This window comes from Xyrauchen texanus, chromosome 19, assembly GCF_025860055.1.
Source record: "Xyrauchen texanus isolate HMW12.3.18 chromosome 19, RBS_HiC_50CHRs, whole genome shotgun sequence".
Taxonomy (NCBI): Eukaryota; Metazoa; Chordata; class Actinopteri; order Cypriniformes; family Catostomidae; genus Xyrauchen; species Xyrauchen texanus.
The window spans coordinates 43,916,139-43,943,414 of NC_068294.1; the positions used below are offsets into that span (position 1 = coordinate 43,916,139).

General features: G+C 38.7%; 2 protein-coding genes across 6 annotated transcripts; one reads left to right on the forward strand and one right to left on the reverse strand.

Annotated features, from left to right (window-relative positions):
- Positions 1 to 489: 489 nt before the first annotated feature.
- LOC127659629 (SLC35A4 upstream open reading frame protein-like) lies at positions 490 to 5,153 on the reverse strand. Of its 4 annotated transcripts, none has more exons than XM_052149535.1 (4): positions 4,830 to 5,153; positions 3,701 to 3,761; positions 3,299 to 3,397; positions 490 to 695 (listed from the first exon to the last, which is right to left on the reverse strand). In XM_052149535.1, exons 2-4 carry the CDS (start codon positions 3,713 to 3,715, stop codon positions 495 to 497), a joined length of 315 nt encoding a protein of 104 aa, XP_052005495.1. In that variant the 5' UTR covers positions 3,716 to 3,761; positions 4,830 to 5,153; the 3' UTR covers positions 490 to 494. The 4 variants fall into 4 exon arrangements, with proteins under 4 accessions (XP_052005495.1, XP_052005494.1, XP_052005493.1 ...); XM_052149534.1 differs by having other exon boundaries at positions 3,701 to 3,797; XM_052149533.1 differs by having other exon boundaries at positions 4,822 to 5,153.
- On the forward strand, positions 3,841 to 26,501 carry hmgxb3 (HMG box domain containing 3). 2 transcript variants are annotated; one of them, XM_052149464.1, is made up of 21 exons: positions 3,841 to 4,925; positions 7,286 to 7,430; positions 7,544 to 7,718; positions 8,548 to 9,021; positions 9,101 to 9,199; positions 9,333 to 9,464; positions 11,414 to 11,757; positions 11,861 to 11,964; positions 12,088 to 12,171; positions 14,239 to 14,330; positions 14,432 to 14,530; positions 14,661 to 14,807; positions 16,841 to 17,151; positions 19,557 to 19,684; positions 19,780 to 19,911; positions 20,008 to 20,192; positions 21,177 to 21,396; positions 21,564 to 21,697; positions 23,822 to 23,941; positions 24,018 to 24,227; positions 25,148 to 26,501. In XM_052149464.1, the coding sequence occupies exons 2-21, from the start codon at positions 7,306 to 7,308 to the stop codon at positions 25,685 to 25,687; spliced, it is 3,855 nt and encodes a 1,284-aa protein (XP_052005424.1). In that variant the 5' UTR covers positions 3,841 to 4,925; positions 7,286 to 7,305; the 3' UTR covers positions 25,688 to 26,501. The 2 variants fall into 2 exon arrangements, with proteins under 2 accessions (XP_052005424.1, XP_052005423.1); XM_052149463.1 differs by having other exon boundaries at positions 7,304 to 7,430.
- Positions 26,502 to 27,276: the final 775 nt, after the last annotated feature.

Here is a 27,276-nt window from a genome sequence, read left to right on the forward strand (position 1 = left end):
CTGTCAGCCACATCCAGTTCTGAATGTACAGAAGACCATAAAACCAGTCGAACTCAAGTCCAAACCAGCTGAAACCAAAGCAAGAAATTAAATGAATCTCAAGGGGAAAAAGTAGCACCGAATGTTACAAAAATTCCCCATTTATCATATTTAAGGGCTATCTAGTTAAATGGTTAGACACTGTAGTAACCATTTCAGTTCATTGATTAGATATTGATTGAATTGGATTTGACTTAACTGGACTAGACTCGGTGTAGGATGAAAACAAACGGTAAAAAACGCCCTTAAAAATAGCTTATTTCTGACTGGGACCAACGAAACTCTTAAACAGTGCGATGCAAATAAAACACCACTCAAAACACACTTTTATCCAAATCAGAACAGTTGTGTCCTGTCGATGAGGAAGGGAGGAGACCAGGGGCTAAAATGTGACCTTAAATGACACGAATGCAAGCAGCAACGACGTTGGTTCTCCTCGAATTCGGATAAATCTGTTAATTACTGGGTCCTTTCTTCAGAGAGTTCAGGAAGTCTTGTATGGACGTCTCAATGTTGGGCACCTGGTAGTTTTGAGCAGCGTAGATTCCAGTGAGCGTTCCCAATGCGACTCCCAAGATGGCAGAAGAACGAAGTCTGGACACCACGTACCCCGCCAGGAACCCTTTCAGAAACGGAGACGCTAATAGTGATCCACCCTGAGAAACACAAACATAACAGACCTTTAATGGGCTTAATCGCACAACCTCAAAGCAGTTCGATTGTCTTTGGCAGAATGAACAAAGTATTTTGCTTTTTACATTAAATAAAAACAAGCTTTCAAGCTCCTAACAGGATAAAACAGCACCATAAATGTAATCCATATGACTAGTGTGGTACAGTATATTAAGTTTACGATAGCTTTGTATGTGGAAAAGACCCAAATTTAAGTCGTTATTAACTGATAATCTTTCCCCTCCATTGTTTCTCTTAAATCTCATTCCCGCTTCTGCATATTCAAGCTTGGCTACACGGTTACGTGAAATGCCAATGATCTTGCCAACGGAGAACCTCACGATCTTGTCGCACTAAATTTGAACATTTCTACGCAGAAGTGACGTTTGAGAGCTATGGCGGAGGGAAAGATTATCAGTGGATTACGACTTCAATTTGGGTTTTTTCCTCACACAAAAAACCTGGTATGACCTGAGAGGGAAACTGACCATTCCACCAATTTTGGGGGATCTCACATTTCGGTTCAATGTACAATTTCAGGTTGACGATTCAAAATAATAAACACTTAAATGACCAAGTATGAACTAAAATTTAGTTTCTTTTTTTATTCTGAGCCAAATGCACACTATAATTTTAGATTAGAATAAAGTTCTCTAATATGCCATTTACATGCTCAGTCAAAATAATGACAGTTTCTCATATTCCTGTCCCTATAAGAAAAGATCACAAACAAATAAACCTTTAAAAATAGGCTGATCATTCACGCGATCAATCAAGCAATAGAAACATATCAGGTCTTATCACAAGAGGTTAAATCATGCCACATAACACGATCGACTGTTGTTAAAGCAAAAGGGCGACATACAGAAGTTTACATACACTTTGTTAGTATTTGGGAGCATTTCCTTTAAATTGTTTAACTTAGGTCATTGTCCATTTGGAAGACCCATTTGCGACAGAGCTTTAACTTCCTGTCTGATGTCTTGAGATGTTGCTTCAATATATCCACATAATGTTCCTTCCTCATAATGCATCTATTTTGTAAAGTGCACCAGTCCCTCCTGCAGCACCCCCACAACATGATGCTGCACCCCCCATGCTTCACGGTTGTGATGGTGTTCTTCAGCTTGCAAGCCTCACCCTTTTTCCTCCAAACATAACAATGGTCATTATGGCCAAACTGTTCAATGTTTGTTTCATCAGATCAAAGGATATTTCTCCAAGAGTGAGATCTTTGTCCCCATGTGCACTTGCAAACTGTAGTCTGGCTTGTTTATGGTGGTTTTGGAGCAGCGGCTTCTTCCTTGCTGAGCCTTTCAGGTTATGTCAGTATAGGACTCGTTTTGCTGTGGATCTAGATACTCGTCCACCGGTTTCCTCCAGCATCTTCACAAGGTCCTTTGCTGTTGTTCTGGGGTTGATTTGCACTTTTCACACAAACTACGTTCATCTCTAGGAGACAGAATGCGTCTCCTTCCTGAGCGGTGTGATGACTGTGTGGTCACATGGTGTTTATACTTGCGTACTATTGTTTGTACAGATGAACGTGGTACCTTCAGGCATTTGGGAATTGCTCCCAAGGATGAACCAGACTTGTGGAGGTCAACAATGTTTTCTGAGGTCTTGGCGGATTTCTTTTGATTTTATCATGATGTCAAGCAAAGAGGCTCTTGAGTTTGAAGTTAGGCCTTAAAATACATCCACAGGTACACCTCCAATTCAGTACACCTCCTATCAGAAGCTAATTGTCTAAAGGCTTGACATCATATTCTAGAATTTTCCAAGCTGCTTAAAGGCACAGTTAACTTAGTGTATGTGAACTTCTGACCCACTGGAATTGTGATTATAGTCAAGTGAAAGTGAAACAATCGGTCTGTAAATAATCGTTGGAAAACTTACTCACGTCATGCACAAAGTCCTAAACGACTTGCCAAAACTATAGTTTGCTAATATGAAATCTGTGGAGTGATTAAAAAAATTTGTTTTAATGACTTCAGCCTAAGTGTATGTAAACTTCTGACTTCAACTGTGTGTGTGTGTGTGTGTGTGTGTGTGTGTGTGTATATATATGTATATATTTTTTAGACAATTTGTCTAACTGTGGACACTGAATATCTGAGCTCTTCGAGATAACTTTGTGACCCTATCCAGCTTTAAGCAAAGCAACAATTCTTGATCGTAGGTCTTCTGAGATCTCTTGGTCCACGTCAGCAGATGCTTCTTGCTAATAGCAAACTCAAAATGTTTGAGTGCTTTTAATAAGTCAAAGTAGCTCTAACCCACACCTACAATACTGTTTGATTAACTGGATGCCAGGTTTGCCAACTCTGACTATAATTAGCTTTTGTTGACTTTTTGTCAACATACACTGTGAATGTTTGAGTGATGTGTTCAATATGTACAAGAACAAAACAATAATTTGTGTGTAATTATTTAAAACTGATTGTGTTTGTTCATTATTGTAACTTAGATGAAGATCCAAACTGATTTTATGACAAAATTATACAAAAATGCAGCTTATCCCAAAGGGTTCACATTATTTTTGGCACTGTGTATATATATATATATGGTTGTGGTTCTATGGTACCTGCGGGATTCCAGCCTGAACCTCATTCTCCACCTTCTTCTGGATCTCCTCCAGCTGGTCTTTGAGCTGCACCAGATCTTTCAGCCGTGTCACTGGATCCTGAAACAAAACCACCATCTGATCAGACCCACAAATACATGATCACAGAGACCACAGAGCTAATATAACAATTATATGATTGGCAATTAGACAAAACGGACAAACATTTTACCAGTGATCTTTACTAATCTGCTTTGCTCAATCTCTAACATATCTACTCTTCAAAAGAGCAAAAAAAGCAGACATGTGTGTGTCATTGATAGCTTAATCATTAAAGATTCATGGCATGCCCGTTTTGTACTTATTAGTTCATTTATTCATTATAAACAGTATTGATATTCTGACATACACACAATTTCTCACCTTGTCATCCGCCATACTGCAGTTATGACAATCGATTCGATCTGTGCTCGAGTCATCTGTTCTGAATGTTGACACATACACACGCGACACCTCGTGCCTTATATTTGCAGGAATATATTTTTGTTTAATTACCACAATTGTAATAAATATATATAATAAAGTACATCATTAGAAAAAGTATAGTTTGTATGCATAGTTGAAAACAATCATGTTATTTTCAAACTTTATATTAACGTGCACCACAGTCAACCCAGAATAGAAATATTATATGATGACATGGATGTTCATGAACATCTTTTTGGCATGTTATTATGATTACTTTATTTGTGGCCACTTATTTTATTTTCCCCGTCACTGTTTTCACAGTATGAACTGATGCTACGCCACAAAACCGCCAATAAGTACTTAAAATATAAATCAAACATAACCTAGTTCTGAAATGGGCGGGTTTTACGATATGTCTAAGTAATAAATCTGTTATTTTAATATTTCACTGTTTTATTTGCAAATCGATGTTTGCAGCCGCTTTAGTTAACGGTGCTGTCATGTGGTATCCGTTACGTTTCTCAGCGCTGGTCAGAATGAGGACCAATCACAGTCGTTCGTGATTACTGTATACGGCTTTTCATTTACACATATTTTAGACATTTTACAGGGGATATAAAACATTTGTTTTCATATAAAAATCCTAGTAATTAATGTTTAAAAAACGATGATAGTTTTTAAGAGTACAAATGGCTCAACTGTGACAAAAAACGTCCTAAGATTTGAATGCAGCTCAATGGAAGATTAGACTGTTTGGGCCACCGAGCGCCCCCTGCAGGAATACAAACGTAGTGTCCCATAAAACAAAACAAAAGCGTTATTAGCAATAACATTGACCACCAAATGGTTTAAATAAATTAATTAAAAATGTGAAATAGTATACAAAATTCCCAGTGCAGACACAACCGTATGAGTCTATGAAAAAAGCATATAATTAAAGATTATGTTCTGTTGGAAGTGCTGTAGATCAGACTTTCATTTGGCCTCGAGTTCATGTGTTCATCAGTTCTCTCCGCCATTTTTATGCACTATACTGCAGGAAACACACGCTAAAACACACTCACACACCGGCTCACCCTCACACCTCACACACACATGATCCAGATGGCCGGTCCTGCGACTTTACCGCCCGTGTGCTGAGACATACGCTGGATTTTGGACCGATCCTGCGCTCGTGCGGGTAAGACTTCAATAAGACACGCGCTCATTGGCCGCAGACAGTCAGTATCAGCACTCAACAATAACCCTCACACACACTCACACACTGAGATCTCCTTTAAGAGATTTTATTTAGGAAACATATCACAATTCAGTGGTTTAAGTATATAAATGGATATATTTGCACGTGAACCCAAGATGAAGGCGCTTAAATAGTGTCAATGTGTCACGTGATATTTAAATGGAAATGTATCTGATTCTGAAGCGGTTTGATACATTGTAGCAACATTCGGTGTTTTGTAACATCAGCAGAATTCAGGTCGGATCCTGTGAATCACTTTCAGTACTGTGTTATCAGATACCACTCAGTGCCAACTAGTGCCATGTTGTGCCATGGTAATGCCATAGTATTTTCTGAAGAATGTTAAATGAAAGAAAGATTTGTATTTATTTATTTATTTTTTGCTGGAAAAAATAAGCCTATTTTTAGGACCGTTTAATATTTTATTGACAGTAAAATGTGTGATTTGTCATTTTTATTTCATGTTGATTTAGATAAAAATGTCAGTAATTATTTACAGTAATGCGTTTAAAATGGCTGTATTGTAAATACAATTTAATTGCAATCATCATTATAAACTCACAAGTTTAATGTTCAGACATATTACTGCCTTGAGAATGTTACATGTGTATTATTATATTTATTATTTTATTTGTGTGTGTGAGAGAGAGTGTATTTGGTGTGTGTGTTTGAGAGTGTGTGTTTGGTGTGTGTGTGTGTGTGTGTGTGTGTGTGTGTGTGTGTGTGTTTGTTTGTGTGTGTGTTTGTTTGTTTGTGTGAGTGTGGTGTGTTTGTTTGTTTGTTTGTGTGAGTGTGATTTGTGTGTGTTTGGTGTGTGTGTTGTTTTTGTTTGTTTGTTTATGTTTGAGTGCGGTGTGTGTGTGTGTGTGTGTGTGTGTGTGTGCTTGTTTGTCTGTGTGTGATTTAATGTGTGTGTGTTGTTTTTGTTTGTTTGTTTATGTTTGAGTGCGGTGTGTGTGTGTGTGTGTGTGTGTGTGTGTGCTTGTTTGTCTGTGTGTGATTTAATGTGTGTGTGTTTGTTTGTGTGAGTGTGGTGTCTGTGTGTGTGTGTTTGTTTGTGTGAGTGTGTGTGTTTTTTTGTGTGTGTGGTGTGTGTGTTTGTGTGATTGTGGTTTTTGTGTGTGTTTGTTTGTGTGAGTGTGTGTGCGTGTGTGTTTGTTTGTTTGTTTGTGTGAGTGTGGTGTGTGTGTGTTTGTTTGTTTGTTTGTTTGTGTGAGTGTGGTGTGTGTGTGTGTGTTTGTTTGTTTGTTTGTGTGAGTGTGGTGTGTGTGTGTGTTTGTTTGTTTGTGTGAGTGTGGTGTGTGTGTGTGTTTGTTTGTTTGTGTGAGTGTGGTGTGGTGTGTGTTGGTTTGTTTGTTTGTGTGAGTGTGGTGTGTGTGTGTTTATTTGTGTGAGTGTGTATGTGTGTGTGTGTGTGTGTTTATTTGTGTGTGTGTGTGTGTGTGTGTGTGTGTGTTTATTTGTGTGAGTGTGTATGTGTGTGTGTGTGTGTGTGTGAGCGTGTATTTATCACTTTGTGGGGACCAAATGTCCCCATAAGGATAGTAAAACCCGTAATTTTTGACCTTGTGGGGACATTTTGTCGGTCCCCATGAGGAAAACAGCTTATAAATCATACTAAATTATGTTTTTTGAAAATGTAAAAATGCAGAAAGTTTTCTGTGAGGGTTAGGTTTAGGGGTAGGGTTAGGTTTAGGGGATATAATATAAAGTTTGTACAGTATAAAAACCATTATGTCTATGGAAAGTCCCCATAAAACATGGAAACACAACATGAGTGTGTGTGTGTGTGTGTGTGTGTTTATTTGTGTGAGTGTGTGTGTGTGTGTGTGTGTGTGTGTGTGTGTGTGTGTGTGTGTGTGTGTGTGTGTAGTGTGTGTGTGTGTGTGTGTGTGTGGAAAAATTATCCTTTTTTCATGTCTGTTGATTTGGTGTTTAATGTGATCTGCACATGCTTTCGTGAGATTCATCAGTAAATACAATGTTATGTGCTTCAGATTTACACTCTCTATATTACAGTGTTTTTTATTGTCCTGTTGTGCATCTGTTTGGTTTAATTTATAGACTTTCATTAAACTGTATATCTTCACAAAGTCACTGCTTTAAATACGTTCATGACATTTTTCGTTCTTGCATGTTTTAAATTACATTTCACATTTGTCACATTGTTCTATGTTGTTTATTTTTGTATTTATTATTTCTTTTTAATATGCATCTGTGCTGTGCTGTAGCTCTTTGAGCATGAGAAAAGCACTTCGTAAATAAAATATATTATTATTATTATTCCCTTCATTTGAAAGACTCTCTCTCTCTGTCAGTGATGGAGTCCATCTGTGGAGAGATGGAGGTGGAGAGCTGCTACACGCTGTTGGAGGTTTCATCGCCCAAGAGGAAACGCAGGAGCAGAGGCACCACGGAGAACTCAGACAAACCCAAGAAGCCCAGGTACCACCCTCATGTTGTCCCAAACCCGTCTTCTGTGGGGGGTTTCCCCGTGCTACTCAAAATAAGTCATTTAGAGCGTTGTACCTGCACTAATGGCTTGTCATCTATCGCAGGTCGGCGTATCTTCTGTATTACTTTGACGTTCATCAGCGCATGCAACAGGAGAATCCAGACCTGCCTCAGTCTGAAATTAACAAATGCATAAGTGACAGCTGGAAGAGACTGAACGTGGCCGATCGAGGTTACTATCTGGAGAGAGCGCGCATGGAGAGAGACGGTGTTGACCCGGTAATCTTCTGTTAAAACTTTTACCTTGTATTGTATATATGGTAAATATTTCGGGTTCCTGTAGCACAAATGGAAGAGCGTGAACTTTGAGCTGAACACAAACAAAGATTTTTTTAGAAGAATATTTCAGCTCTGTAGGTCCATACAATGCAAGTGAATGGTGACCAGACCTTTTAAGCTCCAGAAAAGCACATAAAGGCAGCTTAACACTCCAGTGGTTTAATCCATGTCTTCAGAAGTGATATGATAGATGTGGGTGAGATACAGATCAGTTCTTTTTTACTATAAATCTCCACTTTCACTTTCACTTCCACATTCTTCTTCCTTTTTTATTTTTGTCGAATTGTATTTTTCGTGCATATCATCACCTACTGGACAGTGAGGAAAACTTATTGTAAAAAAGGGCTTAAATATTGATCTGTTTCTTACCTACACATGTCATATCACTTCAGAAGACATGGATTAAACCACTGGAGTCTTATGGGTTACTTTTAGGCTGCCTTTGTTGCTTTTTTGAGCTTCAAAGTTCTGGTCACCATCCACTTGCATTATATGGACCTACAGAGCTGAAATATTCTTCTAAAAATCTTCTATTGTGTTCTGCAGAAGAAAGTAAGTCACTTCTGGGATGGCACGAGGGCGAGTAAATGATGAGAGCATTATTCCTAATTTTTTTAAATAATTAAATTTATTTACTATTTTTAATTTAGGCTTATTTAAATATAAGCAAAGCATAATATTATTTTCTCTCTCTATATATATAAGGAAAATAAAATGACAAAAACACATTTTTAACTAATAATATTAAAGTTTCCCGCTCTTTTCACAGAACAGCCAATCAGCCGCATCCTCTAAGGACGTCCCAGGATTCCGCAGGATCCTCCCAAGAGCGAATTACGTCCTCCTGCCCAAGAGTTTAGGCGGAGGTGAGCGGGCCATAGAGACGTGTGTGGACACTGCCATGGATTTTCTGGGGGATGGAGCCCCTCGGGTCCCCCCACAGGAGCCTCTGTTGTCCCCCATGACCGTGGCCAGTGAGGTGGAGTTCTCGGAGCAGTGCGTCGCCATCGAGGCACTCAGAGAAGACGCAACGGCGCCGGTCCAACGAGTCCGGTCTCAAAAGTCCACCGCAAATGAACGACCTGTGGACGGTTACAAAACTGCTGCTCTTCTAATGAAGGGGGAGGAGTCGAGAGTGGTGGGCAGGGCTTATGCTGATGCTGAAAATGGATTTGAGGGCGGAGCTCGGATGCCTCAGATCAAAGCAGATGTCACTCAACTTGTTGCGATAATACCCAATCAGGTGAGCTGTCAATCATAACTGCGTTCTAGATGTCAAAAAGTGCTTAGCTTCACATATTAACTCATATTTATGTTTTCAGGGCCTCGTGGAGAATAAAGTGATTAACACCGCCAGTCCTATAATGATGTTTCCGTTAATGAGCGCTGTGAAACCAGAACCCAAACCCTCCTTTAAACTGGTCAGAACATCATCTGTAGTGTATATATACTGTAATAGCAGTATTTTCATACCATTTTCAGAATATTAACAATATTTTATGTTTAAAAAGTAAAGCTTGATGCTGTTTTCTAACATCAGATGTCTGTTTTCAGCCCATTAAATACACACGGAGAGGGCGGGGCAGCTGCACCACCCCTGGGTGTGTGTTCTCATACGTCACCCGTCACAAACCGCCCCAGTGCCCCAACTGTGGGCAACACCTCGGGGGGAAGTGGGTGCCACCTGTAAGTCTTAAGACCTGTGCCACTGTCATTTAATGTTACTGTTCAGATGATTCAATCAAAGCAGATTACTGAAACAGAGAAACGTTTTGTGGTCCGTTCTGCATAACGCGGCGGCTCATTTTAGCCTATCGCGGCCCATTCGGCACATTTCGCGGCTGACCCACCGGCCCCGCTCGGTTCTACCGATGGCCAGTCCACCCCTGATCGGCCCCAAAGTGCGTCGGCCCACCGGGAAAATGCCCGGTATGCCAGATTACCAGTCCAGCCCTGACTATAGATGAAGTTACTGTTTACAAACTCCGCCCCGACACTTTTGGGAACATTTGATAGCCCAGAAATGAACTGCTGTCTATAGGTGCTTCACACAAATTGCGCCGAAACTGCCCAAAAAGTTGCAAACCGCTGTTTTTAATTTACAGAGTGCTGTCGCTGTGATCGACCGTGATCTTATATGATCAATACGAAATAACGGGAGGAACGGGACCCGTCTCCACAACCACAGCGCATGTGCTACTGTTTGTGAAACGATAAGTGAATACAAATAACGTCATAGTAATAAAATAATGTCTAGCATCATGCTAACACATGCTAGCATCGCCTAGCTTAGTGTTAAAACATCCTAAAAACGTGCTAGCATCATGCTAACACATGCTAGCATCGCCTAGCTTAGTGCTAAAACATCCTAAAAATGTGCTAGCATCATGCTAACACATGCTAGCATCGCCTAGCGAAGTGTTAAAACTTGCTAAAAACATGTTAGCATCATGCTAACACATGTCTTTGAATGCAGTAAATAATATTGATGCATCAAAACTGGCTGTTATTCCTTAAACTTTACGGATTTGCTGGCGGATCCATAGGGGGCGCTATATTGTGGTGGTGGCGTAGTGGCTAAAGCACATGGCTGTTAATCAGATGGTTGCTGGTTCTAACCCCACGGCCACCACCATTGTGTCCTTGAGCAAGGCACTTAACTCCAGGTTGCTCCGGGGGGATTGTCCCTGTAATAAGTGCACTGTAAGTCGCTTTGGATAAAAGCATCTGCCAAATGCATAAATATAAATGTAAATATTGCGAAAGACGTTTATGCTTAAAATGTTGAAGTCTCCGTATACATACAGTAAGTCAGACATATGAAGTATCATTTGAAAGCTTAGAGTCTGAACTTCACTTCTGCATTTATGTGGCTTAAAATAGCAAAATACGCCCTCAAAACATTCACGTTGAAAATTAGCGCCCCCTAGAGGTAATGGGGTAGAAATATTTATACGAAAATAAAAGTCCTTCACATAGCACATAAATGGGCAAGTCATATATCAAATGAAAGCTCTAATTCTCAGGAATTTGACTGTACAAACGTCTCATTTATGCTTCGATAACTGTTGCTGTAAACCCCAAATAGCCAAAAACTTTATATCTGCTGTTACCTTTAGGAGTTTTCTAAACAATGAGCTTTTGTTGACTTATCTGTGAGCTTGCTAGTGTGAATAATTCAATGTTATATCTTAGATGCCCAGAACAAAATATGCGGTCCAGCAGGAAAAGCATGTTCAATAAATCATCAGAAAGATGTGTTTTTGACTAGTGATAATACAAAGATGTTATATATCAGCTTTCTAATGACACCTAGATTGAGCTTGTAGTCCACTCAGAGGCCGAGATATTCAATGAAATAATGAGGGTGTTGCTTGAACTGAACATTAGACTGAATGTCTATGGACGAGCACATCTGTGAGGGGGTCAAATGTGTTAGAGTGCCCCCTACAGTTCACATCTGTATATTGTGATGGAATGTGATAGAGAAGAAAAACATTTCTAGTCTTTGCTGCCACCTAGTGGAATAAAATGAGACTTTTTAAACTAAGATTGAGTGAACAGAACCAGAATTACATAAATAATGCACCAGATTTTAAGGGGTTAAAAACTGAACTCCTTTTTCTCTGTTACAGGCGAAGAAACCCTCAGTTAAAGGAGCCATTTCTGGTTCCGACCCATCTTCGGGGAAACCGTGTGAAGATTCTCAGATTTCTACGACACCGTCAGGCCACCGGACAGAACCAAACGATATGTCATCAAAAACAGACGTAGATCTGACACGAAACACTGACGGCGACCAAACAGCCCTTTCCACGATCACTCAGAAACTCTCTTCAGATACACCTCAGGACGGGGGCTCTACAGCTGCTCGCAGGGTGGGACGCAAAAAGAGAGAGCGGACGAATGTAGTACCAGCCCATAAGACAGCAGATGGCACTGCTAACATAAAATCGGACCCAGAATCCACAGCTGTACTGTAAGAGACTGGCTTTGTTTGGAATATCATAACACTTTTTGCAGTACCCCATGCTGGTCATCTGTGTTTTCGTTATTCAGTGACTGTTACCGTATCATTACAGAGCGCTGAGTGGTGGTCAAATTCAGGTCGTCCCCATGGAGAAAGCCAGCAATGCTGTACAGAAACGGCGAATACGAGCTATTCTACCAGCGCCCGCTCAGACCAGTGAGTCAAACGCAATGAATCTTATTCAAATAAAAAGCTCTAAACATGTTTCGGATCATGCACATGTGTGTAAATGGATAAAAAAAGATTCTGTCTCTTGATGAATATAAACGTATCTGGCAGATCCGCCCGTCCAGTCGGCTGTTTTGCAGTGGATCGCTGTCCCACCTGATAAAATCAAAACAGAAGCGAGAATCATCAGAGCTGGTGAGCTTCAGGACACGTCATCAAACTCACGAAAACATTTCTGGGTCACATTGCTATGGAGGAACAAGTCTGCCAATTAAACATAAATAAGAAAAAAATACTTAAATCGCATAATGTTTGTAGTTAATCGTGATTAATTGTAGCATTTTTATAGCTAAGCGTGATTAAGCGCATCACTTTTGTAGTTAATCGTGATTAATCACAGAACGTTTGTAGTCAATCGCGATTAACCGCATAATGTTTGTAGTTAATCGCAATAAACCGCATAATGTTTGTAGTCAATCCTGATTAATGGCTAAACGTTTGTAGTTATTCGTAATAAATCGCAAAATGTTTGTAGTTACTCGTGATTAACCGCATAATGCTTGTAGTTAATTGTGATAAATTGCATAATGTTTGTATTTAATCGTGATCAATCGCATAACGTTTTAGTTAATCGCAATAAACCGCATAATGTTTGTAGTCAATCCTGATTAATCGCTAAACGTTTGTAGTTATTCGTAATAAATCGCAAAATGTTTGTAGTTAATCGTGATTAATCGCAAAATGTTTGTAGGTAATCCCGATTAACCGCATAATGCTTGTAGTTAACCGTGATTAATTGCATACATTTTGTAGTTAACCGTGATAAACCGCATAATGTCTGTATTTAATCGTGATTAACCGCATAATGCTTGTAGGTAATCGTGATCAACCGCATAACGGTCGCAGTTAAGCATTATTAACCGCACAATGTTTGTATTTAAGCGTGATTAACCGCATAATGCTTGTAGTTAATCGCGAATAATCGCAAAAATGTCTGCAGCTATGCGCGATCAACTGCAGAGCGTCTGCAGCTAATCGCGATTAACCGCACAATGCTTGTATTTAATCGCAATTAACCGCATAGCGCTTGTAGCCAAGCCTGATTAATCACACAATGTTTGTAGTCAAGCGCGATTAATCGCATAATTTTGTGTAGCCATTCGCGATTAAGCGCACAATGCTTGTATTTAATCGCGATTAACCGCACAACGCTCGTAGCCAAGCGTGATTAATCGCACAATATTTGTAGTCAATCACGATTAATCGCATAATTTTGTGTAGCCATTCGTGATTAAGCGCAGTAAATGTTTACAGTCAATCGTGATTAATCGCATAATGTTTGTATTTAATCGTGATTAACGCATAATGCTTGTAGTTAATTGTGATAAATCGCATAATGTTTGTATTTAATCGTGATTAACCGCACAATGTTTGTAGTTAATTGTGATAAATCGCATAATGTTTGTATTTAAGCGAGAGTAACCGCATAATGCTTGTAGTTAATCGCGAATAACCACATAGTGTTTGTAGTCAATCGCGATTAATCGCATAATTTTGTGTAGCTATTCGTGATTAAGCGCCTTATTTTTACAGTTAATCGTGATTAATCACATAATGTTGGTAGTTAATCGTGATAAATCGCATAATGTTTGTATTTAAGTGAGATTAACTGCGTAATCTTTAGTTAATCTTGATTAATCGCATATTTTGAAAGTGCTGAAATTTGGTGTGCTTCGGTAGTAATTAAAATGCATCTTACATAGGCTGAAAAATACATGATTTCTATCACAAGTCCCATCTGGGCTTATTTTGTGACTCCGGACAGAGACATTACAATGGTTTCGCCCTTCACACCAGTGTTTGAGCTGTATTAACGGTAAATGCATTAATTGCTATTAAGAAAAATTAATGCGTTAAAAGTTTTCAATTAAATTATATATAAAAATTAATATGTTAACGTGTTATTTCTGACAGCTCTAGTATAGATAAATAAATATATATATATATGTGTATGTATTTATTTATTTTTATTTTAAAGGTATTTACAAATATATAAATTTGCTTATTTTAATATAACATTGGCAGACTTGATCCTCCATACATTTCACCCCAAAATCAACAGAAACAATAAAAAATTTAATATTTTTCCAAAGAAAACAAAGCCAATTTAAGGACCAGTTAAGATCTCAAGAATTTAATTTGGTATTCATTTGATCTTCGTAGTGCGTTCGATGTAATGCCAATATTGTGTTATTGTTTTAGTGAAACCGTCACCCAATGAACACATTGTGGGTCTGAAACCCAATACCCTTAAACAACTGGGTCACATGATCACACCGAGGGCCTTAGAACAGGTGAGATTACCTGTGTCATCCTATTAATCACAATTAGTCACATTTGTTCAAATAAGAGGTTTGCATGACGCGATCAGATCTCTTTTTCCATGTGATTTCAGAAGCCCACCACGGTCAACAGTAACCAGTACATCATAACAGACAATGGGGTGAAGATACTATCCATGCTGCCCATCAAGAAAACATCTGAATCCTCCCTAGTTAGTGTTCACATGCTGGCATGATACTGGAGCACATGAACAATATGGTTCCAACCTTCATAAACGGTGCTTAAAATCACACTAAGCAGATGATTTATTTGTTATTCATCAGTTTGTAAATATGTTTCAGGCTCTGGGTTTGTCGACAGCGAGAGGAAGAGGCCGCTGTAAGAATCCCACGTGTGATTACGTCTATAAAAACAGACACAAACCACAAAATTGTCCAACCTGCGGCTGGGAGCTCATCAACAAACCTGCCAAGAAAACCAAACTTCCGGTTAGTTTTAACACTTTAACCGTAAACGTTTGGTGGTGATAAACATGAAGGTTTATTTTTAAATTGCATTATTATTATATACAGGGATGCAAACTACTCACCTTTCACCTTTACTGAAGCTATTTTGCCCAAACTGTTTGGTGAAATTTTCTACATTTTCAATGTATCACTTTAAAGGGTCGGTTTAACCTTCCTGTTGCGTTCGGGTCATTTTTGACCCGGTGGAGGTAGAAGTGAACTTGGAAGTTACATTGGGAAGAATACTTGCTTTTAGGAAATGTACATAAAAAAAAAATCTAGCAGTAACCATGTGGTAGTGAGGAAGGAAGTATTTTCCTTGTATCACTTTAAAGGGTCGGTTTAACCTTCCTGTTGCGTTTGGGTCATTTTTGACCCGGTGGAGGTAAATCATAATTTTTAAATACCACATAGTTTTTCATACAGGTACCAAACTGGGTGACTTTGTCAAGACCACTAAAATGAACATACATTTTTTGCAGATTTTGTGAAGAAGTTATTTAAGAGATATAACCATTTTATTATCTTTTGCGCTCCTTGATCTTATAATGAACCAGCTTGCAGCATAATCGCATATTCAAATTCAGCAGTTCATGCAATAAATTTGTTTAAAAACATCATGTACACGTCCTGATGTAGTTGTGTTGTTATTTTGATGAAAAAAAAAATCAATTTGTTTGCGTAGATTTTGACTACGGAGTTGTTTTTCAGCAGTAATGAGTAATTAATTAATATGGAAGTTAATAGGAGAATTACTTGAAATTCTCACTTTAAATATTTATATAAATTTAATGCAATGTTGTGTTCAAATGAAATTTCATCTGATATAAAAAATATATCTGCTCATGTATCACACTGGATTAGCTGTAGTTAATGTATATTTTGAAATGTTAAAGAATTTATATATATTTTAATAAAATAAAAACTGACATCGTACATAATGACATATGTATATTTTTTATTTAACATGCCAATAATATAGATATTAAAACACGTATGAACAGCTAAGATGTTAATAATGAGCTACAATATGGTTTTAGATGAAAACAATGGATGTTATAAAAAATTATGAATGTTTTATAAGTTTAAAAGTCCAAAACTGACCATCCATCCATCCATCCATCCATCCATCGTCAACCGCTTATCCTGTGTACAGGGTCGCGGGGGGCTGGAGCCTATCCCAGCTAACATTGGGCGAAAGGCGGGGGACACCCTGGACAGGTCGCCAGTCCATCCCAAAACTGACCCTTGAATGAAAATGTGTATGCAGGTGTTAAACGCAAAAGGACGGTTACACTTAAAAAAATAAAATACAACAAACAAATCAACTGAAAATATATCATATGTATATATAATATGTAATTGTGGTTGTTTAAGTACTCATTCTAAACATGTTATTTAATGCATATAAAGGAGATATATCCAACACTTTTGCAGCATCTACATATTTTCCTAAATTCCAGTTAAAATTGTATTTTAAGGCTTCTTGCACCTTGACTCCAGTCAGGTCTCCTTAGCAACCAAATTGGCCCGGTTGCTAGGGAGGGTAGATTCACATGGGGTAACCTCCTTGTGGTCGTGATTAGTGGTTCTCGCTCTCGGTGGGGCGTGTGGTGAGTGACTCCAGTCAGGTCTCCTTAGCAACCAAATTGGCCCGGTTGCTAGGGAGGGTAGAGTCACATGGGGTAACCTCCTCGTGGTCATGATTAGTGGTTCTCGCTCTCGGTGGGGCGCGTGGTGAGTTGTGCGTGGATGCCATGGAGAATGGCGTGAAGCCTCCACACGTGCTACGTCTCCGTGGTATCCGGTAATTTCGGTGGGGTCCATATCTAAATCCAAGGTTCAGACAATGGCATATGAAGTATCCCATGTCATATGGTTGGAGTTGGCATCAGTTCATCCTCGGAAGTCCATCGTAATAGACTGATGTTTGGCTGGCACCGGCTGCTATATAAAAACCTTTGGCGCTCTAATGAGTTTTGTTTGTGTCTGTTGGTCGTGTGTGTGTTTTGCAGTCATCCTGTGATGATGTGTCCGGTTCTGAGCTTCTATTGGACGCGTCTCAACCTCTGACCTCAGTACAGAAAGAGCTGCAGCGTCACTCCACAGTTAGCATGCTCAGATGTGCCCTGCAGTTCCCCGAGAATGACGCAGAACTGCAGGACGTCTTTAATCTCATTCACCAACTCAATGTGAGGGATGAAGATAGAGATGGAGAGATAAGTGAGACAGACTCAGAGGAGAGGAGCAGATGGCCGACCTTCTACGAGCCAGCGGCCACACACTGCAGTCTGTGTCATTACCCGCTGTTTAAAGGAGACCCGAGGTGAGAGCAAACACATCCCAGGGCTGTGGCTCAGTGGTTACAGTTTTGGGCTGGCAGGTTGGAAGACTGATGGTTCAAACCCAACAAGAATTGATAAAGCACTCTTAAACCAAGAGGTTGTGTGTTCCAAACAGTAAGGCCATATCCACAGGTGTTTTAAAGATTTCCTGTTTCAGTGGCATACCGGAAATTAAAGGCTTATAACTCGACAAAAAAATAAATAAAAATAAGTGTTTGGTATCATTGTTCGAATCCAGGGCACGCTAAGTGACTCCAGTCAGGTCTCCTTAGCAACCAAATTGGTCCGGTTGCTAGGGAGGGTAGAGTCACATGGGGTAACCTCCTCGTGGTCGCTATAATGTGGTTCTCGCTCTCGGTGGGGCGTGTGGTGAGTCGTGTGTGGACTCCGCGGAGAATGGCGTGATGCCTCCACACGTGCTACGCCTCAATTTCGGTGAGGTCTATCCAAAATCCAAGGTTCAGGCAATGGCATATGAAGTATCCCACAGAAATGGTGATGGAAACAAACAGAAAAATATTAGAATTGATGCTATTCAATTTTATGCAGAGTTAGAGATCATGATCAATGTTTCTGGTTCCGGCAGACCCTGTTCTACACACATTGGTAATGTGATTTTCAAAGGACTGATTGGTATCAAATATAACACCTAAGTTCTTCACTGTTGAAGACGACGTAACAGTACATCCATCGAGAGTCAAAGTATATTTTACCGTCTTATTTTTTGAGGTTTTTGTTGGAAATGAGTTGAAGGAAATTTCTGGGCATCCAATCTTTGAGTTCATTGATGCACTCTGCTAATTTGGAGATTTGTGAATTTTCTTTGGATTTAGAAGAAATATAAAGTTGGGTATCGTCGGCATAACAGTGGAAACTTATTCCACGATTCCTGATAATATCTCCCAGGGGAAGCATATATAAGGAGAAAAGCAGAGGCCCTAAAACTGATCCCTGTGGCACTCCATATTGAACTCTTGTTTGGTTTGACAATTCCTCATTTACATAGACAAAGTGGTAGCGGTCTGCTATATAGGACTTAAACCATGCTAATGCAAGTCCACAAATGCCAACATAATTCTCTAGCGTATTCAAGAGAATGTCGTGATCTATCATGTCTAATGCAGCACTAAGATCTAAAAGCACTAGAAGAGAAATGCAGCCGCGATCAGATGATAAGAGTCATTTGTAACTCAGATAGGTACTGTGATGAGGCCTAAATCCTGATTGAAATTGTTCATATATACTATTTCTCTGTTGAAATGAACATAGTTGGGAGGACACTAAATTTTCTAGTATGTTCGATATAAACGGGAGATTTGAAATCGGTCTATAATTAGCCAGTTTTCCAGGATCAAGTTGTGGCTTCTTAATAAACGGTTTGATAACTGCCATTTTAAAGTTTCATGGGACATGTCCTAAGCATAGCGAGGAGTTAATGATATTAAGAAGAGGTTCTGAGATTACAGGGGATACCTCTTTTAAGAGCTTAGTTGGTATAGGATCTAACATACATGTTGTGGCTTTTGATGGTTCAATAGTGATACTATCAAGGGTGCTAGAGATGACTGTATATTTTCTGATATTACTTCAAGTTCTTCTAGACTTTGTGGTTTATTGAGTGTATGAGATATATCTGGAAGATTATCAGTAAAGCTATCTTTAGTGGTCGAAAGAAATGTTCTACCTGAACGATAGCATGGTGTAGATTGAGTAACATTAGCTGATTGCAGCATACAAGAGACGAGGTAATGGTCCGAGTTGTCATCGCTCTGCGGTAGAGTTTCTATAGTATCAACATCAACTCCATATGACAGAATTAAGTCTAGTGTATGATTATGGCGATGAGTTGGTCCTGTTACATTTTGTCTGACTAAGAGAGTTGAGAATAACGATAAAGGCTAATCCCAATGTGTTGAAGTCACCAACAATTAAAGCTCTATCTACATTGATTACTAGATCAGATGTGCAAATTCACCAAGGAAATCAGAATACGGTCCAGGTGATCTATATACTGTAGCAAGTGCAAAAGAGATTTTTTATTTATATCTGATGGTGCCACATTAAGCATTATTAGTTCAAAAGACTGAAATCCTGTCTTCTGAGTAACACCAAAAACTTCACTGTAAATTGTAGCAACACTTCCTCCTCGAGCCTTCAGACGAGGCTCATGTTTATAACAATAACCTGGGGGAGTAGATTCGTTTAAACTAATATATTCATCCGGATTAAGCCAGCGCATCCAGTTTTGGTCATAATGCCAATGAATGTCACATGCATTGGAAAGTAGAGCTTCTAAACTTTCCAACAGTACCCATATTGTGTTGGTCAAAGCTGTAGTTATTAATATTCAGACCATGTTTTTGTTACGTGTCGTTGTGTTTATTAGTTCAGTTGCAGGTTTGGAGGAATGCTGGTTACTGACGGATCGGATGATTCGACGCGTCAATCTGCAGCTAAAAGTCTGTACAAATCTACAGTGTCTGGCATTACACAGTTTCACAGACCTGCACCCTGGTAAACACACACACACACATACACACACAGACAAACACACACATACACACACACTGTCTATATATAGACTCTTACGGCTGTGTGTTTCTTTTTAGGTTTGTTTAACGTGGGGAATAAACTGCTGGTGACGCTGGATTTGTTCTTTAAGATGAGACATCAGATCAGACAGGGAGACGGTCCTGAAGACGCCGCTCTCAACATCATCAAACACTCACACACACTCGCAGGTGCTCTTCATCATCAGCATCATCGCTTGTTTTCTTTTACTCACCCTCGTGTTGTTCCAAATGACAGAATGTGTGAGGTCTTTGTGTGTCTTTTAGACTGTTTGTTGAGCTGCGAGCAGATGTCGAGTGTTCAGGATCTGTTCTGCAGTGGTTACTGGGCGTTTGAGTGTCTGACGGTTCGAGACTATAACGACATGATCTGTGGAGTGTGTGGCATTGCACCCAAACTGGAGATTGCACAACGCAACACCAACAATGTTCTACAGCTGAAAAATGTGGAGGTAAAAAGCTTTTCGTTGATTTTATTTGGTTAATCCTCCGATTCTGATCAAGAATTGCCTCTAACTTTACTGTTCATAGCTATTTTTTACCAGAAACATGTTATGACAATAATAGCCAGTAGGTGGCGGCAGTGTCCTGTACAGCCACATACCGTGTAGTTATTTAACATTTTATCACAAGTTATGCATTTGGAAATATATTCAGACATTATCAAACTATTCCTTGTCAAAGTTTAGCATTTATTTTTGTTTTATATAGATTTATATAGTTTTGAAGTGTCAGTTTTTGCAATAATGTCACGTTATGCCTACGGTCAAACCTGACCATGGTGTTACAAAGAGAGAGCATAAAATAAAAATTTTGTTACCAATGCGTGTTTTATAGTCTCACCCCTTCATTTCAGTTTGTGTTTTGTATTGTGGCTGATTTTATATTCTCTATCTGGAAAAAAAAAAATGTTGCTCTTTTTTTTATGGCGTTCCCATTCATTTCCTATGGTCGGTCAATTTTGACCGAGAACAATTAAAGGTGTGGCTTTTTTTATTATGAAAACATAGACTCATCGTATCAAGTCCACATTTGTTTTGTGTGTTCAGATGGCGAGTCTTGTAGTGCTTAGATAAAGGAAACCATATTTATTACATCGGAAATATATATTACATCAGAAAAAGTGATTTCGGTCAAAAATGACCGAACAGTCTAGGAAGGTTAAAACATGGTAACATGCTTTAAAATGTTGTCATTCATCATAATTTACTCAAAACCACTCATGTTTTTCTACTCCAAACCTGTAGCATTTTCTAACTTTAATGGAAAACAAAAAGGAGAAATTTTGATGAATGTTCACGCTGATCTTTTCCATTTATTGAGAATGATGCTATTTTGTCAGAGCTCACGTTCACTGTGTGACTCTCTGCTCAACATCTATTGTGCGCCATGAAAGACTGATTTTATCGACTTTATCTCTCTTTATCTCTGTGTAGTTCACCTGGCCTGATTTCCCAGCATCAGATGAGGTTCATGTCGATGAGTTTTGGTTGACAATGGAGAACGAGGCGTTAGAGCAGGCAGCGTTTCCCTCAAGTTTCCCCATCACACGTTTCGACGCGTCCATCATCGCTCCATTCATCCCTCCTCTCATGAGGAACAGCGCCATCATCAACACCGAGAAAGACAAGATCATCTCTGACACGCAGTACACTGGTACAGAATACGGCGTTAACCATCTTTTGTGAACAGCCCCTGCATCTTAATGACTCTTTTTCTACAGGGCATCATGACTAGTTTTATCTGACTTTACAAATTACAGTTTCGAGGTGTCGCTCATTTTGATGTGCAGATTGTTGTATTTGAGTGTGTTTGTGTTTCAGGTGAGCTGTCTGTCCTGATGAGTCTGATTCATGAGGGTCGTCTGATTCCAGATCAGATTCAACAGCACAGTGAAGAGGAGCTCAGGGACATGCTGGAGAAATGTGGGACCCCCGCAGCAGAGGACGCTTCAAAAGTACAACGCAACACAAATATTAGCATAATATAACACTAATACACATTGAAATGTGTGGTGGTGGCGTAGTGGGCTAAAGCACATAACTGGTAATCAGAAGGTTGCTGGTTCGATCCCCACAGTCACCACCATTGTGTCCTTGAGTAAGGCACTTAACTCCAGGTTGCTCCGGGGGGATTGTCCCTGTAATAAGTGCACTGTAAGTCACTTTGGATAAAAGCGTCTGCAAAATGCATAAATGTGAATGTAAATATTTCAGGTTATTCGCAACTTAAAGACGGTGAACAAAGCGATGGAAAAATGATTCCATCTCTGGATTGAGAGAGTCCAAAATGAAGAAAATTCCCGATTCAGTCTATTGTGCTTCCAAATCCCAATAATATAGCCAGAAAAAATGAAGAACATTTAACTATAAACAAGCACGAAATACATTTCATTATTTCGGGACTCTTATTTTGAAAGGATGGAGAATTGGCTTAGTTAGCATGCTAGTATTTTCAGTTTTATAACACTTGATTGATCTAATCAAAATAACAAAATATGCATCGAAGTGAGAATAAAAACATGGATGAAAATGATCAACGAGGAACGATTTAGATATAATCAAATCCTAAATCCTTTCTTTCTTCATCAGAACACAAATGAGGATTTTTAGAAGAGTATCTCAGCTCTGTAGGTCCTTACAATGCAAGTGAATGGTGACCAGAATTTTGAAGCTCCAAAAAGCACATAAAGGCAGCATAAAAGTAACCCATAAGACTGGAGTGGTTTAATCCGTATCTTCAGAAGCGAACCAATGTGTTTTGGGTGAGAACAGACCAAATCATCGCAAGATCGATTACACTTACTAGCGCCATCTAGTGCTCTGCGCGTGCATCAAGGAAGTGTAATCGAGCGTGAAATCTTGATCATGCCTAGAGACTACAATGGTCAGATGTAGAGTGAAATAGGGGTTATATTTTAGTCTTACCCAAAATGTTTGGTTGAACTATTCTTTTAAGGGAGGTACTTCAGTTTGTCGTTTTAGTTAGCTTTAAGCTCTGAATGTGTTTTTAAAGATTTCCTGTTTCCAGTTCCGCCGCTCCCTCTACACATACTACGCAGTCTGCTTAGGGCACCAACTCCCTAGGGGGGCACAATCTTACCCTAGAAGGGCACCTGAAAGTCCAGCAGCTGCTCTTACTCGCACATTATACGTTATTCAAGGACCCGAAAGCAGTTGCGGAACACAGACGATCGCTTCACGCTCATATCACGACAAAGCAATCAAAAGTTACAACATTACAAATATAATTGATCATAGTGTCCAAAAACATCTCCAAACAAATAAAAGATAATAATTGTCCATAAGAACTAATTACACATGCAAACACAACAATGTCTAAAGGTTTGTATAGCATGCAGACATGATTTTAGTCATGAGATTTCACAGAATGAGTTTCATTCTGTGTCATTTGAGTCATCATTGAGTCTGTGTCGTGTATTTGGCGCCATCTCCTGGTGGTCATATGCAACATTGTGCTTCATGTGGATTATCTAATGATCTATACATCTGATTATCTTGTGTGTGGACTCGATTGAAAGATAATCACCTCTTCTAAATAATGATATGTGAGATTTTATGTTCAGTTTATATTTCATGAAGTTATAAGCGAATACGCAGCATATAAGCACACTAGCGTACTTGTGAAAGACATATATTTAGCTGTTACTCGCTATATATTTGTCTGTGAGTAAAACAAATAGTCTGGTTGTATTTTACTCTTTAAGAGCTTTCCAACGACATATGACACATGAATATTTGATGAGTTTTATGTTTTTACTTATTGCAATAATAAGTAAAAATAACAAGTGCATTATTTTTTAATAAATTATCAAAATTGAACACTTCTGATTTATCTGCAAATTTCAAAGCACTTGTTCAGTTTTGGTCATAATATCTACATGCATTATAAAGTAGAGCTTCTAGTCTTTCAAACGACACCCATTATGTGTTCGTCAAGACTACTTCTTTATATATTTATATGTTTTTTTTTTCATCCGGGTTTAAAGGGTTTAAAGGTGATCTCGAATATAACTGAACTATTTTAGCATTAATCTTGACACATTTATCTCTTGTAACAGGAAGAGCTGCTGGCATGTGTCTCTTTATTGCTCTCACAAATACAAAATGGACTCTGGACGGCACGTCAACCTGAAGCACACGTGACTGCAGGGAAGATCACTAAAGTCTGTCCACATCAGGTACACGCGGTTAACTCAAGTTTAAATGATTCGTTATGATTTCAGTGCGATCAACTGATGTCTGATCTCTGGTCAGGTGGTGTGCGGCTCGAAATACCTCATCCGCAGAGAGAGCGCTCGCGATCACATCGACCTGCTGGTCTCGTCGCGGTTTTGGCCGCCGGTGTACGTGGCTGACTGCGCTCAGAAGGTGGCGCTGTGCACTGATGTTTTATACCCTGAACTGGCCTCACAGATGTGGGGCAGAAACCACGGATGTTTCTCAGACCCGACGACAACACCACAGGTGAGAAAGTTTATATATATATATATATATAAAACATTTAATCATCAATAGTCTAAACATATTTTCTGATGATTTTTTTTAATGCTTTTCCTTCTGGGTGGCATATTTTGTTCTGGACATCAAAGATATAACATTGGATTATTCAGGCAAGCAAACTAACAGACAAGTAAACAATGGCTCATTTTTTAGAGAACCTCTGGAGGTATAAGTAGATATAAAGTTTTTGGCTACTTGGGACTTACAGCAGCAGTGATCGGAGCATAAATGTGACGTATGTATTTGACGGCTTACAGAAATCATATTTCACTTTGTGATTCTTTTGAAAATATTTCAAACTGTGTTATTAGGGCAACAAAAGAAACTATACAGTCATGTTCCTGAGAATGAGAGCTTTCATTTGATATATGACTTGTGCTATGTGAAGAACTTTTATTTTTATATAAATAATTCTACTACCTCTAGGGGGCGCTAATTTTCACCGCGAATATTTTGAAGGTTTATTTTGTTATTTTAAGTGACATAAATGCAGAAGTGATGGGTATCTCTGAAATGTTCAGATTCTATGCTTTCAAATGACACCTCACATGCCTGACTTATATATTCGGAGACTTTAACGTTTAAGCGTAAGCTTTTTTATGCGATATAGCGCCCCTAGAGTATAAGAAAAATCTGATTAGTTGTGAGAAATAAAATTCTACCTATCAAGGAGGCAATAATTTATGTTTTGTAACAAAAATTTCCAAAAATTCCAATTGAACGTCATGTGTGATGTGGCCAGTTCCAACTCACCAAATAAACGGGAGCAGGGGGCGGGGCTCTGGCCCCTTTAAAAGGGAGCTTGTTCTTAAATTCAGAGGTTTGAAAGCACCCGATTGGCTGATTGTGTATTCGTAACTTCTCTACTGTCTTTCCTCTTTCAGTACGTCTCATGCTCGGAGCTCCAGGATCAGCCGTACAGTTTGGACCTGTCCGCTATCGAGTCAAACACGCACCTGCACCCCCTCACTCAATCCTCCTCATGCTGGATTGTGCGTCCCGACAGGCCGAGCGATCTGCATGACGACCGCACCGCCCATCACGCCATGACGCTCTGCCGAGAGCTCGAACCGTACGTTGGCGTAGTCGGCGATATGTGCGACGAATCTGGTAATGCAACCAGCAGAAATGACGGCGCGTCTGCGATGGCTGCGATTCGCCGCAAAGCTCTGGCGTTTGATAACGCGGCGTATTATTACCTGTATAACAGACTGGTGGACTTCCTGAGCAGCAGAGACATTGTGAACCAGCAGATCGCAGAGGTGCTGAACGTTTGTCAGTCCGGCGAGATGGTGATCATCAGAGATGCCCTCTACAGGCTGGGAGTGGCACAGATCAACTCGGAGGAACAGGAAGTAGAAGACAGGCAAGATGATGGAGAGGAAGTAGAAAAAGTTGTGTTCGAGGAGGTAATGTTAGTGTGACTCAGGGACTTCAAGTTCAGCCAAAAATGCTCAATTCTGTCATTATGTACTCACCATCATGTCGTTCCAAACCCTTTATGCTACTGTTTTTTTCTATGGAGCATAAAAGGAGAATTTGGGAAGATTTTTCACGCAGCTTTTATCCATTCAACGACGGAAGTTACGGAAGCCCCGAACCGCACTGTGGAAATAAATTCTGTCAAAAATGATATATATATATATATTTTCTTCTCTCTCATGTTTTTTACCCTCAATTTTTTTCTCTTGACATTTTTTCACTCTCTAAATTTTTGTTTCTTTCTAAATAAAAAAAATCTAAAAATGTTTTTGTGGTACTTGATCTGTTGATTTATAGTTGTATAATACTCTAACAAGGATGTTTTTGCTAATCTTAATATATATATATAAATGAATATACCTCAGGTTGCATATGTTTATATGGCATTTGTTGTCACGTGCGACGGTGGGAGATATTTCTGGTTATTTCTGGTTGTTTGATGACATTCACCACCAGGAATATTGATGCTGCTATTAATATTGTGCTTTTGTGTTGGCCCATGTAAACACTCACTAGATGTCTAGACGGGTGCTTTACTGGGATCACGGCACCGTGTCAGTTAAAAGAAGACAGAGCTGCTTTAAGATTTGCAAAACAGTCTCATTAGAGTTTTACACAACTATAAATGAACAGATCAAGTATCAGCTGTCACCTTGTAAGCAAAAGATTTCATGCTTACTGATAGTGGCACCTGGTGGCTGAGGTTGGTACTGCATGCTAATTGTTTTTTTTATTTGAACTTTTTTTTTATTTTCAAAATTGTAGATCTTTTTATTATTATTTTTTTTAGAATATATATATATATATATGATATATATATATATATATATATATATATATTCTCAAAAAATATATATATATATATTTTATATATTTGTTTTTTTATTTAAAAAAAAATTGGTTTTCTTTTTACTTTTTAATTAAAAAAATTTAGATATTTTAGATTTTTTTACAATTTCTTTTGAGAATATATATATATATATATATATATATATATATATATATATATATATATATAATTTTATTTATTTATTTTTTTTCATTTTTTTTAGAATATATATATTTTATTTCTTTTTTGTTTGTTTTCTTTTTACTTTATTTCAAAATGTAGATATTTTTTTTTTTTTTACAATTTTCTTTATCTTTTTTAAAAATGTTTTTGAGAATATATATATATATATATTCTTTATAATTTTCTTTATTTTTTTAGAATATATATATATATATATATTTTATTTCGGGGCTTCTGTACATAGTGACATAAAATGACTTTTGAAGTCATCCAATAACAGAATTACGTGTTTTGTGTTCCTCAGAAGAAAGAGGGTTTGGAACAACATGAGGGTGAGGATCTTCATGTGAACCATTTCGTTTATTTAAAGCCGGTTTAGAGACGCGTTTTTTAAAATGGGAGTGTAAAAATGTGCCTGGAAAGATGGATTACGACTTTATTTTAATTGATCCTGGAGGCCCGTCACACACGGTTCATAACAGCTGAAGTTTGTGTGTCTTTGTCTTTATTCTCCGACAT